Source organism: Plectrocnemia conspersa, unplaced genomic scaffold (assembly GCF_051122295.1).
Source record: "Plectrocnemia conspersa isolate PC_06_02 unplaced genomic scaffold, ASM5112229v1 ptg000010l, whole genome shotgun sequence".
In the NCBI taxonomy this organism is placed as follows: Eukaryota; Metazoa; Arthropoda; class Insecta; order Trichoptera; family Polycentropodidae; genus Plectrocnemia; species Plectrocnemia conspersa.
Genome location: NW_028277174.1, coordinates 7337571 through 7351994, shown reverse-complemented (window position 1 = coordinate 7351994; position 14424 = coordinate 7337571). Strand labels below are relative to the sequence as shown.

The 14424-nt window shown below is 31.3% G+C and overlaps 3 protein-coding genes across 4 annotated transcripts; 2 read left to right on the top strand and 1 right to left on the bottom strand.

Moving 5' to 3' along the window:
- Positions 1–995: 995 nt before the first annotated feature.
- Wbp2 (WW domain binding protein 2) lies at positions 996–4847 on the top strand. Its single transcript, XM_088194088.1, has 7 exons — positions 996–1098; positions 2615–2789; positions 3004–3163; positions 3240–3370; positions 3642–3951; positions 4015–4100; positions 4173–4847. The coding sequence occupies exons 1-7, from the start codon at positions 1043–1045 to the stop codon at positions 4218–4220; spliced, it is 966 nt and encodes a 321-aa protein (XP_088050214.1). The 5' UTR covers positions 996–1042; the 3' UTR covers positions 4221–4847.
- Positions 4842–6384, bottom strand: LOC148230522 (uncharacterized). Its single transcript, XM_088194089.1, has 3 exons — positions 6254–6384; positions 5563–5742; positions 4842–5503 (listed from the first exon to the last, which is right to left on the bottom strand). Exons 2-3 carry the CDS (start codon positions 5708–5710, stop codon positions 4944–4946), a joined length of 708 nt encoding a protein of 235 aa, XP_088050215.1. The 5' UTR covers positions 5711–5742; positions 6254–6384; the 3' UTR covers positions 4842–4943.
- A 1398-nt stretch (positions 6385–7782) lies between these two features.
- On the top strand, positions 7783–13532 carry LOC148230521 (uncharacterized). Of its 2 annotated transcripts, XM_088195556.1 has the most exons (7): positions 7784–7868; positions 8777–8841; positions 8912–8987; positions 9196–9254; positions 9323–9350; positions 11398–11756; positions 12879–13532. In XM_088195556.1, exons 1-7 carry the CDS (start codon positions 7841–7843, stop codon positions 13485–13487), a joined length of 1224 nt encoding a protein of 407 aa, XP_088051682.1. In that variant the 5' UTR covers positions 7784–7840; the 3' UTR covers positions 13488–13532. The 2 variants fall into 2 exon arrangements, with proteins under 2 accessions (XP_088051681.1, XP_088051682.1); XM_088195555.1 differs by lacking the exon at positions 12879–13532 and having other exon boundaries at positions 7783–7868; positions 9323–11507.
- Positions 13533–14424: the final 892 nt, after the last annotated feature.

Below are 14424 nucleotides of genomic sequence, written 5' to 3'. Positions count from 1 at the left end.
CGTTCGGTTTGATACCCCCTGGACTACGGACCAATCGGAGAGTGCGATAGCTACACCACTGCATGCATTGATTGTGAAAATAAAGGGCCTTTTGGATGGTTTTAACAGTTAAATTTCGCACGAAAACAGGTTCGGGGACGTAATTTTCTAGGTACGTATGGCAGTCCATTTCCTGCAGCTCTTGAATAGTCAAGTCCATAAATAAATTTTATGTCATCCAAGCCTTATGGTTGCTTCAACAAAAAACTGGTAAATTTTTTGTATAGTAACCTGTAATGTCACGAAGATTTTCTAATTGATAGATTAACAAAGGCTTCTATTTTAATTCTCCAGATGCATTTCCACCGAGAAGAAGAGTTAGACGGTCCTAGGATGCTTTAAACCCAGAAATAGTCTTCCCCCATATGGAACCAAACGTACGCGTTGGTATTCGTGTCCAATAAAGCCCAGTCTCATCCACATAAAAATTAAATTTGGTGGATAATTTCCCCTTTCTACAATTTCACGGAACTCCATTTGATATTTTTTAGCTGATTCTACGTCTTCACTAGCCGATTCACCAATCATTTTAAGGTTATGTAAGTTTGATCGTTTTCTAAAATGATCGAACCAACCTTTGCTTGCTTTAAATACTTCTTCTCCTTCATGTTGAGATTTTAAATGATCCCAAAGACTAAGTGATTTATTCATTCATTTTAAATATTGAATATTTTTTTTAAATTGTCGGTCGCGATATAACGAATCCGCGCTCACCATGGTCGCGGTGGACAGGTGCTACCTGTATGTTATTTTTGTCCAAGTCTAAAAATCGCAGATATGTATTTTCTGAATTTCATCGCTAAGACTTGAAAAAATACTTAGAGATAAAAAATTGTTATCTTTTCTTCATTTATATATAAATGTAAACACAGTATTTAAATATAATAAAATCTCTCGGGGCAATATCGAACATCGTTCTGGAAAACTCTTTGTATTGTGGACTTGTACGGTTGGCTGCCTTGTCGTGTGTCATTCTGCAAGTGACGTTCGGCAGCTGACAGCTATGTCGCTAAATACAGCGCACACCGAAAACGGCGTCCTCATTTATGCCGGAGAAGGGTCAGTATCTAAATCGCATCCCTTTCGAACACGCAAACTACTTTCGTTCGTCCGGTCTTGGAATTTCCTCTCCTCGCCCATTATGTCGCAATTCGATTGAGGTCTTTATTTCCTTTCCAATTGAGAATTTTCGTCATTTGAAGAAGGAAAAGGTCGATTGGAGAAAGGTTGTAAAATGTTGATATCGTTTTTGCGCGCTGGTATAATGATAATTATATGACGTCACTTTTCTCTTATTGACATGGCCATAACAATACGCATTGTGACTATCTGTTGACGATATTACTAGAGTTGCCATCATGAATATCCTAATGATTTGCATTTAGGATTATTGATTCATATTTTTTGAAATACATTTAAAATTCAATATTTTAGAGTTTAAACCATTAGACAAGAGCATATAATGTGGTTGAATATTTGTGTTTTGATGTTTACAATAAATTTTATAAAATCTGGGATTTCCAGATATCAATATGAATTTTCCTTAGCGCTATTATATCATTAGTCATACCTCGACTCGCGCGGTGGATAGGTTTTGCGAAATTTCGCGTAAATCGAGAAATAGAATACATACAAAAATTAAAATTAGGTTACAAAAAATAAAATTCAGTGTAAATCGAGATTTAAAACTTGATACAAAATTGGGAGAAACACATACAATTATATATGTATGTGTATTCTCGTAATTTAATACAAAAAATGTCATTGTTATAAAAATATTATTTATTATTACTTTACGATAACAATATGTTCTCGAAAATATTACTTAAAAATTCTTTATAATATGTACATAACTTAAAACGAGATAACAATTTAAATATTTCTCTTCGTCACTGCTGTATTCTAATCTAACCTGTTGGTTTCTTTAGAATTTGTGTAAAATAAATTATTATCAGAGTCATATCTAGCAGCAGATTCTTCTGGATTTTATTCTAATTAAATAATCCGTTTCTTAATGATTTTTATATCTTGGCGAAATTTAACAGTCTTTTCTTTATCGCGTTATAGCGAAACCGAGTTGAACAGGTACAGTGTAAATCGAGGTATGGGTGTATATGCATATTCATTTTGGTAAGGTGACCAGATTTTGTAAATATCAAAGGACACTTAAAATAAAAAGGCAATATTTGAAATTTTTGTTCAAGGATGATAAATTGATACGGGAGCTCAAAAAAATGGTCATTTCGCAAATATTTGTTCAAGGAGGAAATCTGGTCACCTTAATTTTAGTCAATATATTCCAATTAAGTATCGACAGCAGTAAGTGATGCAGTTAGATTATTTTTCACTTGTATCTCATCATTTTTTTCTTCAGATCGTAAAATTATATTTTCTTACATCATACATAATATTTGTTTTTAAAACACAATTACTAATTAAAATCATGTTTCTTAAAAATAAACAATGACTAATAGTGTTAATTTGCATTGTTTATTATCAGTGTTTATGCTGATATGACAATGACAGATTCACTTTTATATTAATATTACAACTTGATCTCACAAATTTGTTTCAGGATTGTCTTATATTCTGACAATGTCAACGTGGAATTCAACGGACCGCAATCGGCGGAATTCCGAGGCACCAAAAACGGTCGGATGTATTTAACAACCCACCGCATCATCTTCAACGCCAAGTCCAAAACTGAACCGATGCAATCGTTCAGTTTTCCGTTTGTCGCATTGAGTGATGTTAGTATTTTTTGTTTAAAAGCATAATGTGAAGTTACTATTTATAACTTTTATGAAACTAAAAATAATATATGAATTAAATAACAATTATTTTGCCAGTGTATATTTTTATTAAAATATGTTTCACTTTAACATAGATAGTCACTTCCAATATGTTCGATAAGAGTTAACATATTTATTGAATGTATGTCAATTAATTTTTAATCTCATCAAGGTTGGTGTTGAGCAACCTCTGTTTGGCGCTAATTTCATCAAAGGCAAAGTGAGGGCTCAAGAAAATGGCAATTGGATCGGTGAAGCGAAATTCAAGATGTCCTTCAAGTCTGGTGGAGCAATAGATTTCGGTCAGGCGATGCTTAAAGTGGCTCATATGGGTATAATGAATTATAATCTATCTTATTTTATTCTACTAGTGTTTGAGTTATATTTATATAATATGTTTTGTAACAGCAACTAGAGGAATGCGGAGTAATGATGCACCTCCGCCGTATACTCCGCCTACTGGACCTTGGTATTCGGCTCCGCCGCCTGCTTACGCTCCACCACCGCAAGGCTATTATGGATGGACTCCTCCTATTAACGTTAGTCGATTAACCCTTTACTCCCTATCTAAAAATCGATGTTCGGAACAAATGTTAATTTCCGTGAAGAAACTACTATCTTGCTTTTTTAATATCAATGAAAAAGTCTAATAAAAAGTCTATCAATTGAAGTATATTAAGCAAACTACTTCTTTCAATATGAACTTAAAGAACATTTTTATAAAAGTGCACCACAGAGTTGATATCTGTGTCAAATCAATAAGTTATTAATTACTATTCTAAATAAAAATGGCTAATGATATTTTTTCAGGCATTCCCAGATCATCCACCACCAAACTCGGTATTCATGTCGAATAGCCCTCCACCATATCCTGGAATAAATATCGGTCAAGCTCCAGGATCTCAACCGCCAGTCGGTGGATACTCTCCTAATGCCGGATACCCTCCAGCCGGAGGATATCCTCCAAATGCTGGTTACCCGCCGGCCGGTGGATATCCTCCGAATCCACCGTCGTATCCGGGTACGCAAGGATATCCAGCACCAACGGTGGCTTCGGCAGGACCGTATCCCGGCGCTTCTGCTCCTACTGCTTCGGCTCCACCGGCAAACGCTTTCAATGGTAAGTATCAAATATATTGCAATATTCTTGCTTCGCATACAATACATTAATTTATGTACATAGATGCAAAAGCCGCTGAAGCTGCACAAAGCGCGTATTACGATCCTAATCGACCACAAATGGCTTACGTACCACCGCCAGCGTATTATGTGAGCATATATTGCATCTGTATATTCTAACGTTCAATGTTTTAATTTTTTTTTTATTATTATTAATTTCAGGAGCAACCGCCTAGCTATCAACAATCAATGTCTAAGAAAGATCAATGAATTGTTTTGCACTAGATTCGTTTTTTAACTGTTTCACAAATCTTGTTATTACGATTATAAATCTATTGTATACTTTTCAATTATCAATATTTGAGAGCAGCTTGTTTTATATTAATTTGCTCGATAGTTGTTTTAAATGTATGTATTTTATTTATGTAAAAGTTAAAGAGTGATTTATGACTAATTACATTCCTTCTCGATTTCGCAATCAAATGTAGCTTTGGATATTAAACACGTCATGTTGAGATTTTTTCAATAGTTTTTTTTTGTACCAATTAAAAAGTATTTTAAATACTAGTTAAGATTAAAGCTTGCCATGGTTGATCACTGACATTCAAAATTAAACTTTTTGTAAATATTGGTAATATTTTTTCATTTATTTTATAGATTAAAAATAATTTGGTTATGAACATATGTTCAAAAAAATATTTTAAGTGAGGATTGCATTATTTTGTTATTAATTTATATGTATATATAAAAATAAAAAGCTTTGGTAATATCAAAAATATTGTGCATTATATGATGTATATATTTATATAAAATACACAGTTAATGCTTAAATTTATATATTATGTTGTATGTATTGTTTAATCTGAAACTATTGAGATAAAAACATTTATATAACTATTATACTGTTTTATTTATTTCTTAGTTTACATTAAAGTTAAGTAGGTACAAAATATATTATAGATATTCATTTTAAAGGCATTACACTTTGTGACATCAGTCTATAAGATCAGCGTTATACGAGGATATACGCGAACAGTTGCCGATCGAAGGTCTCATCATGTAAGATTCTCCATTATCTTCCTGCTCGACGATCATAGCCATTTCGTGCTCTTGCACGGCTTGGAATATCTTAGTCTTTGCCAGGTTCAAATGGTAAGGAGTCAAACTCTTTAAAGTAGGAGCTAATCCTGCCAAAAATACGTCCACAGGATGTAAATTGTCCTTTAAAACGCAATATTTAGAAGACGAAGCGATGTCGGTTGTCGTCTCGCAGTTATTCACAAGCATCGAAGTGTTATCCGATTCGTCCGAATTGTCATCGTTCGCCGACACAAAGTTAATTTCCTTCGTATCTACATTATGCTCTTCTTCGTCATCATTGCCGACGTCTTTTTTTATGACTTTAGTAAAGTACGAGTTTAGGAACGCCAGTTGTTCTGCATATTTGTACTTTCTCGCTTTAGCCGGTCCCATTTTCGGATGTATGATTTTGTTCATTAAATTTTTCCTATATTGATCTCTAATGTTGTACCATCTCAGTTTACAAACGCGACCTGAAATAATATTTTTTATTAATTTTATATCGAGTGTAAACGAATGAATGAATAATTACCGGGACGGTTTAATTCTTTTCCAATTTCGTCCCAAATTCTTGCTTTGTGTTCGCAATCGCTGAACTGCTCGTGTGCCGTATCGTAGAGTTCGGGATTTAATCTGACTGAGTTTATCAGCTTCTTGTCGTTGTTTAAAGTCATAAACATTGTTTATGGTTCAGTTTTATGATATTTTGACACTGAAAGGGAACGGTATAGTATAGTATTAGAAGACAAACTAGAACATTTGATTCATCATTCATTTGTGTTAGTTTATATAATTGGATAATCGTTCTAAAAATTAGATTATAGTTTACTTGATAAAATTTAAATGTTTTTGAAATCGCGGGATATTTTCGTGCGTGAAAATGTGTTGCCATTTAAAAAAATGAATATATTTTTAAATTTAACGTTTGTTTATCGATGTGCAAAAATACTTATTAAATAAAATATAAATGTTCTTTACAATTTGAATTATTACAAGACATAAAATTTCTATCAAATCGCATCTATTTACTAAGTCATATAATGTGATTTGATCGTTTTAAACGAGTTTTATGACATCCGGGGCGCGTCCGGGTCAGGTATTGTCAGTGAGCATTACGAGCTTTGAAATAACCCGATTATTTATTTGTAATATATGTGCAAATGTGGATCGCCTTCGTTATATTCGAAAGAGCTGGCCGTATCGGACACGGCCCTGATACGTACTTGACCCGGAGCTGTCAATGCACGGACGCCACGTTGGTAGCCCGGGCGCGTCACTGACACTGTTTCGCCGGCACGCTGCACTGAGCCCAAAAAGCGCAATATTTATATTTTATATATATGTATTAAGTACAAAGTGATAATCGACAAAATCAATACATATATTTTGGTTGAAATGTAAATTTAAAATATTGGGAATTCATTTAACTTAAATAATCGAGATTTAATAAATAATATACAATTTACTGCATTAGATAAATATTATTAATCAAAATAAAACAGCAAAGCTTAGTAATAATACAACCCTGATTCCCTCATATGAAGGTATATTAAATGCATTTTTTTAAATAATAAATAGCTTTTTATCAAACAATTTCAATAAATTTCTGTTCATTATGACAAGTGGTGAATTCTGTTAACATTAGGCGAGAGTGCTCACAAAAATACTTAGGCAAGTGAGAGACACTCTTCTCGGTAATTAATGTGGTGCACAAACAATATTGATTTTTTTTTTTGATTTTTTATCCTTTTTATTTTTGTACGAAAAATCTAAAATATCTTGCTGCGCTGCCAAATGCAAGCACGATAAAAATATCGCATTTTTAACAAAAAAATTGAGTTTTAAGTTGGTATTTTTAAATTTTGAAAGCTAATTTCCGCAATTTCCTATTTTGTTATAAACATATGTGAAATATTCAAGTTTACTAAATAATATCATAATTCATTTTATTGACTAATTTCAATGATTTATTCTGACGTAACAAGAATATACATTTTTTTAGTAATTTTTGATGCCAATTAAGCTTTTAATGACTGCTTTGTGAGAATTACTTTTTTCAAGAACGCATGTAACAATCTACAAAGCTGCAAATTGTTTTTACATTTTATTAATTTTCATACAATAAAAAAGGTAAATTTACAAATTATTGTTTCGCAATATATTAAAAATACAATACATCAATTATATCTCGAAGTGTTGTATTGTTTTGTATTAATTTATGAAAATCCATTGTTTATACATATCAAAATTAAAAATTTCAAATAATTGTAATAGTGAGAAAAAGAATAAAGTTTTTATAAATATGAATTTATTCTATAGAAGTCAACAGGAAAATCGCCAGTAGTTATTGGGCAGCTAAAGGTGCTATAAGCCTTTGAACCTAATAATATGGTAACTTAGTATAATTTAAGGCTGTAAATCACTTGAATTTATTAAACCATAATATTTTTTAAAATATGACATAAATAGATCCCCCCACATATGAACAAATTTCAAAATGACGTGCAAAAATATCTGCCGCAGTGAAAGTGTTAAGATATTATGCTCCTTAAGGTTATTTTTTTAGAAAGCTTAAAATCAATTTAATATATTTTTTTATAGGAAAAAAAACTTTTATGCATAATTCATTACATTTTTTCAGTTTTCTCTCGTATTGATATTTTTTATGATCATTCAATTCACGAGTACTTTTTTTAAGAAATTTATATAGGTAGTATAAGCTCGTTTTTCCTTGGTTAATATTATAATTGCTTAGACCAAATTTATAAGCCTTGCTTGACGTACTTTTTGACAGCTCGCGGGTAGCCACGATGTCTTTAGTACCTTTTATAAAAACCGGTAAGAAAATAATAATTAATGTAATATTATAGATATTAAGTTATACGTTATTTTTACTTATTTCTGGTAAAAATAAATATCTATAAACTTATTTTATGTATTTTTGAGAGTTAAGGCAGAAAAAAATCGAATACGTTGATATTGCGTTAACGATATTATTTTTGAAATGTTGCCTTCGTATTGTTTGTTGCAACAGAAGAGGTATAAAACACATAATACGTATGTATTCATACATACCCTTTTATTTCTGCCAAAATATACCACTAAATCTGTATAAAACAAATGTTTTCACTAATACACAAAATCAATATCACAAAAATTTGCCAGTTGACAACTGTCATTTCATTCTATTGAGTTTGAACATAGACGCATAGTCAAATTCAGCTAATACAAGGTAACCAGGCTACCAGCCAGTTGTAAACCGATTGTCATTATCAAGTATTCAAGAATATCACCATGCAGCAAAAGTACCTCCACTGTTATCGTTGGTGTGGCATATATTAATTATTATTATTGCACAACTTAACAGCTGATTATTCTAAAGTTTTCATCAAAAACATTGAAATGCATTACAGGTGCATTTCCTAGTGATCATTGTCTGAGGACAGCAAAATAAGAGTTAAAAATGCTAGCAAGACCTATCTCGATACATTGAAATTACATCTTGATAAGGTGCCAAGTGATTTGGCAAACAAAAACTCAATAAAGTTAAAATATTTACTAAATATCAATAAATAGTAAGTTATAATTAAAATTTTAATTTAAGAGAAATATATTTTATTCATTTTACTAGGTTCATATATATTTTATACATTTTTATTATGAATTAAAAATTATGACGCTGTTGGGTTATTAACCCAATGCTTTGCGAATTGCATTATTAATAAAAATGTTATCATTTTTTCTAGAACCAGGAATTGAAACCGAAAATGAAACAATCAATTCTATTAACCCATTAGTATATGAAGTTAAGGTAAATGAAATCACTGTTTATACATTCCTAAAAAAATTATATTTTCACAACTTTTTATTTATTTTTTTAGTTTGAAAATGTTAAAATAGAACAAGACATCTTCGAAAACAATGATACACCCAAGGTGGACGATATGTTTGAGACAGGTGAGAAAAATATTTGAATGAGGGATGTTAATAAATTTATTGGAATTTGATTGTAATATACTCATTTATTCAAGTATATTTTTTACAACGTAATCACCATTTAGGGCTTTAGACTTTTCAATTTTTAAATATCAATTTTTTTCTCTAAACATCCTTCTAATATTTTTTTTCAATCACCAATGTCTAATTGATAAATGTATAATTTCAGAAGTTCACGATGTTAAAGATATATTTAAAGAAAATTCTATCGATCCATTGGAAATACAAGTACGTAATAGTATTTATAAATGATTATTTATTTATTAAATTAAATAAATGTTATTTTTAATTTTCAGAAACAAGATTATGAAGAAGATAATAGAGGTAAACAGCATACATGCACCTATTGCTATAAATTATTTTCAAAGAAAAGTATTTTTATGGAGCATCTTAAATTGCATTCGGAATTGTTTATCTATAAATGTAAAATATGTGCTGTAGGATTCAATATAAAATCTCAACTCATACGCCATAGAAGTATTCATAATAATAAATTGAAAAATAAAATTAATATTGCCCTTCAAAATAATTCTGTCAATTTTATATGTAATCAATGCGGAAGATCGTTTAATAAAAAGTGTGCACTTTCCCGACATATGAAAACTCATAGTGATTTTGGTAATTTTATATGTGACAAATGCGGTAAAACATTTATTAAAAAACATAAACTTTCAAGACATATGGATATTCATAGTGATTACAGGAACTTTAAATGTGAAAAATGTGACAAAGCATTTAAAACAAAAAATAATCTTTCACACCATGCTCTAACTATGCATAATGATTCCTGCGATTTTGAATGTATCACATGTAAGAAAGCATTTAAATCTAAATATTACCTTTCACGTCATGTCAAAATTCATACTTACTCTTGGCAATTTAAGTGTGACGTGTGTGAAAAATTATTTAAGCGCAAGTGTGACGTTACAAGGCATATGTTTATTCATAGTGATTCTAAGGACTATAAATGTGACATTTGTGAAAAAACGTTCAAATATAAAGATTACCTTTCAAGGCATATGTTTGTCCATACTGGTATTTTAAATTTTAACTGTGACAAATGCGGAAAAGCGTTTAAAAATAAAAGTAAACTTTCAATTCATATGGATACTCATAATTCTTCTAAGGACTTTAAATGCGGAGAATGTGGAAAAGCGTTCAAGAGTAGACGGTACACTTTATGGCATATGAAAGTCCATCATGATACTTCAGACTATAAATGCGAAAAATGTGGAAAAGCATTCAATAATAGACGTAAACTTAAAGATCACATGAAAGTTCATGGAGATTCTTGCGACTTTAAATGTGATAAATGTGGGAAATCTTTCAAGACTAAGCGTTACTTTATATGGCACACTAATATTAATTGTGAATCTTTGGACTTTAAATGTGAGAAATGTGGAAAAGCGTTCAATAATAAACGTAAACTGTCATGGCATATGAATGCTCATAGTGATTCTTGGCAATATAAATGTGACCTATGTGAAAAATTGTTAAAGCGTAAATGTGATCTTGTTCGACACATGAGTATTCATAGTGATTCTAAGCTCTTTAAATGTAAAGAATGTGATAAATCATTCAAATATAAAGAATGTCTTACAAGGCACATGCATGTACATAATTAGAAAAACGGCTTCTATAATATGATATTATATGTTCATTAACATATGCCATTTACACATTAAATATTTATTGAAAAATATGAAATAGTTTTAAGTTAAATTAATATATAAAATTAACACTTTACTGATACGTTGATGTGATAAACCCTGAACGTTAAAATCCACATACGCCACATTGGCGGGCACGGTTCTACACAACTGATATCAAACAAAAACGCAGTGTAATATTTAGGCTTCAATATCTGATCAATAGAAGTCGGGATAACACATGATATATGGATTTATAAATCGAGAAATTTCTAAATCTTTCATATTTTGTTTTCAAACATAAATCCTCAATCTGCGATAATACGTTACAGATGTGTCAACTATCCAGGAGCTGCAATAATAACACATCTGTTAGTGCATTGAGATACAAGCGCTTATGAAAAATAACTTAAATCCCACCACTGTTTCGACTTTCGCTGAACTCCATAGGGTAGCAGTCGAACAGTTTTTCACCTATATATTTTTAAATGATCCTTCAAAAATGTTATTTTGTATTTTTGTCTCTTAAGGCGTATTCTCACAAATCAGGTTTAATTGACCGATTATATTTGATCAACAAAAGTTGAATGAAATCTGTAATGTGAACCTTTGTTTCAATAGAGTTGATCAACTTGAAACTGTCTTGAAACGTGTTAACATCAGTTGATTGTCAAGTTAGCTTTCAACTGATCACTCCACTCGTGAATGTGTTTTGTTTTTAGTTAAAAAAATGAGCCTCAAGTGGTCTGAAAGTGTGATGCTAAAATTCTTAGAACTTTATCATAAGCATGATTGTGTTTGGAACCACCGACTAGATAAATATAAAAATAAAGATGCAAGAGAAAATGCTTTGGGTTCTATTGTCAAAGAAATGGAAATTGCTGGTCTCACAATTGCTGATCTGAAGAACAAAATTAAGACGATTAGAACGATGTATAAAAAAGAACATTCATTGGTTTGCAAATCAAAAAAAAGTGGAATGGGAACAGAGGAAGTATACGTGCCGAAACTGTTCTGGTACAAAAGGGCGGATCTATTTCTAAATGGTGTTACAAATACAAGAGATACCTCATCAAATTTAGTAAGTATACTTTTATCTTAATTTTACATTGACTTGTAGTTATTAATCGTCGTGTATCATATCCAGTTGCCAGGACACAGCTCCTCGTCTGGAAACATATTCTGCATATTCATCACGCACATTAGACATTAAGTAAAGCATTCACTTGGATATTCTGTGTTCTCCAAGCAGCCAGTATAATGCACCTGGTATTCAGATCTTCAGTGCCTGCTGGTGTATATCTTTCACTCAAACTAATTTTTAACCTATTATGTAATACTAAAGCTGCTGTTATAACTCCGTTCAGTTTAGTAATTCGAACCACTATAGGTCGCTCAAAGACTCTGAATCTAGAAACCAAAACTCTAAATGCATTTTCAATTATGCAACGAACTCTTGACAAACGATGGTTAAATTAGTATTTTTCAAATGTTTTCAAAATGTAGGTTCTTAAGGGGAAAGCATCGTCAGTGACTAATACACCACCTTTTGGAAAATTTAATCCATTTTATGCATTCAAAGATTATTCTGCAAAAATCCGTCAATTTGACGGGTGTCATTAAAAATTGGTATATAGTGACCAGATTTTCAATGATAGAAGTTTCCGAAAATTAAAATAGTGCTTATATACAGTAGACCTCCCAATAACACGGTAAATTGGGGATGTGCTATTTGGATGCCTGTTACTTATGTGTGAGTGAGCCAAAGGGAGGATATCTCACCATACGCGCGTGATTTGTACGTATGTATTGCAAAAAATTGTATGAGTATTTTCTAGTACCCTAATCACACGTCCCCAATTTACCGTGTAGTTGGGGAGTCTACTGTATTTGCATTGTTCAAATATAAAAATTAAAAAAAAAAACAGAAAAATACTATGATACAAAACAAATCAGAAACCTGTCAATTTGATGGGTCTCGTAAAGCTAGTATTATAATACTCCACTATGAAAAGCATTTCGTTTAACAATATATTTTCCGTATATCACACCACAACAGTTAAAAAATTCCACCGAAAGTAGTGTTCCTTTTGAATTATCTTCCACTCTTCTTCAGTTTGTGGCACCTGTAACAAAAAAATTCACATTATACTACATTTTTAATAAAATCTATTATTTTAATAAAGTTATATCTCTTTTTTAGAATTTACAACAGTATGATGGAGCTGAAAGCGAAACACTCGAAAATGAAGCAGTAAACCCAGACAGAAATGAATTTTCTGCATCAACGTCTGCATCTATTACTACCGAAAATGTTGATATTCAGGAAGAAGTGATACTTGTAGAAAACACAGAAACTGCCAATCCGTCTACTCCGAAACAATCAAAGACGACAAATGTCTTTCATGCTCCTCGGAGTCGCAAACGAAAAATGGTAAAGGACAATATTTCAACTATAAACGCAGCAATTGATAAACTTGATAAAATAGTGCAAAGTAATAAAAATGAGACTGATGATGAATTCGACATATTTGCTGAACATGTCGCTGTCCAGTTAAAACAGATGCCTCTTTACGATGCAATCATCTGTCAGGAACAAATTCAAACAGTAATAAGACAAAAGCGATTGGAACTCTTGTCGAGACAGTCCCAGTGTCATACAACTTCATCATCAGCATTTTCAAACGTTATGGAAGGAGAATATCGGTCATCGTCAGTTTCAAATGCATCATGCAACAAAGAAGAATGCGGAGAAGATTCGCAGGAGCCATCTGATATACTTGATAAATCTCTAACTAATTTATTATTTTAAAATGTATTACTTTTGTTAATAAAATATTATACTTACCTTAATAAAGTCTTATAAAGCACCGTACATACTTACATCAAAAAATTTGAAATGGTATTTTTAGGTGTTGAAAATTAATTTCCTGTAGTTAAATATCTTTTAGTTACTTGCAGTTTTAATTTTGGTGAGATTGCTTGTTGCATCATTGTATCTTGTTTATGCAATCCTGAAATTTCAACAGCAGTTCGTCAAATTTTTCTTCAAACAATCTTTAATGATTTCTAAAGCTTTATGTATCCTCTAATGCTAGTTCCTTCAGTAAGGTTTCTGATGCTCCCAATCGATTTCTTCTTAATATCCATTGCTTCACCTAAAAATGACGTTTCCAGTGTTGTTTTTAGTTCTTTTAACAAAACAGTTATTCTCTGTGCCACTTCACCCACAACTGCTTTCAACGCTATTTTAACTGAAAATGTTGATCAGTTTCTATTGAAATGTGAACAAAAACTGATTTAAGTCGTATTCAACTTTTGTTGATCAACTATAATTGGTCAATTAAAATTGATTCGTAAGAATGCGCCTTTAGTGCTAGTAGACCCATTTGAATGTCGAAGCAAAGAAGGAATTCGAAAAAATACGTGTCTCGAAAATCCAGAACATCTTTGAAAACAATGGTGACTTTTATTTATTACTGGGTTAGAAACTGACCAGCATAATTTTTTGTTTCAAATAATTAGATATATCCCAGCCGATAGTTGTTGATTGGAACAATTATTTACATGAGGTCTGTGTGTGGCGGATTGAACAAGAAAACGCCATGATTGGTGGAGAACTGTACTGTTTATTCATGGAATGAATGTATTTATTTACACTTAAAAAAAGTTATATACTTAAATGATTTGCTATTGAAACGGTTTTATATTTTAATTAAACGGAAAAATGTTGTTACTGGTGAATTTTG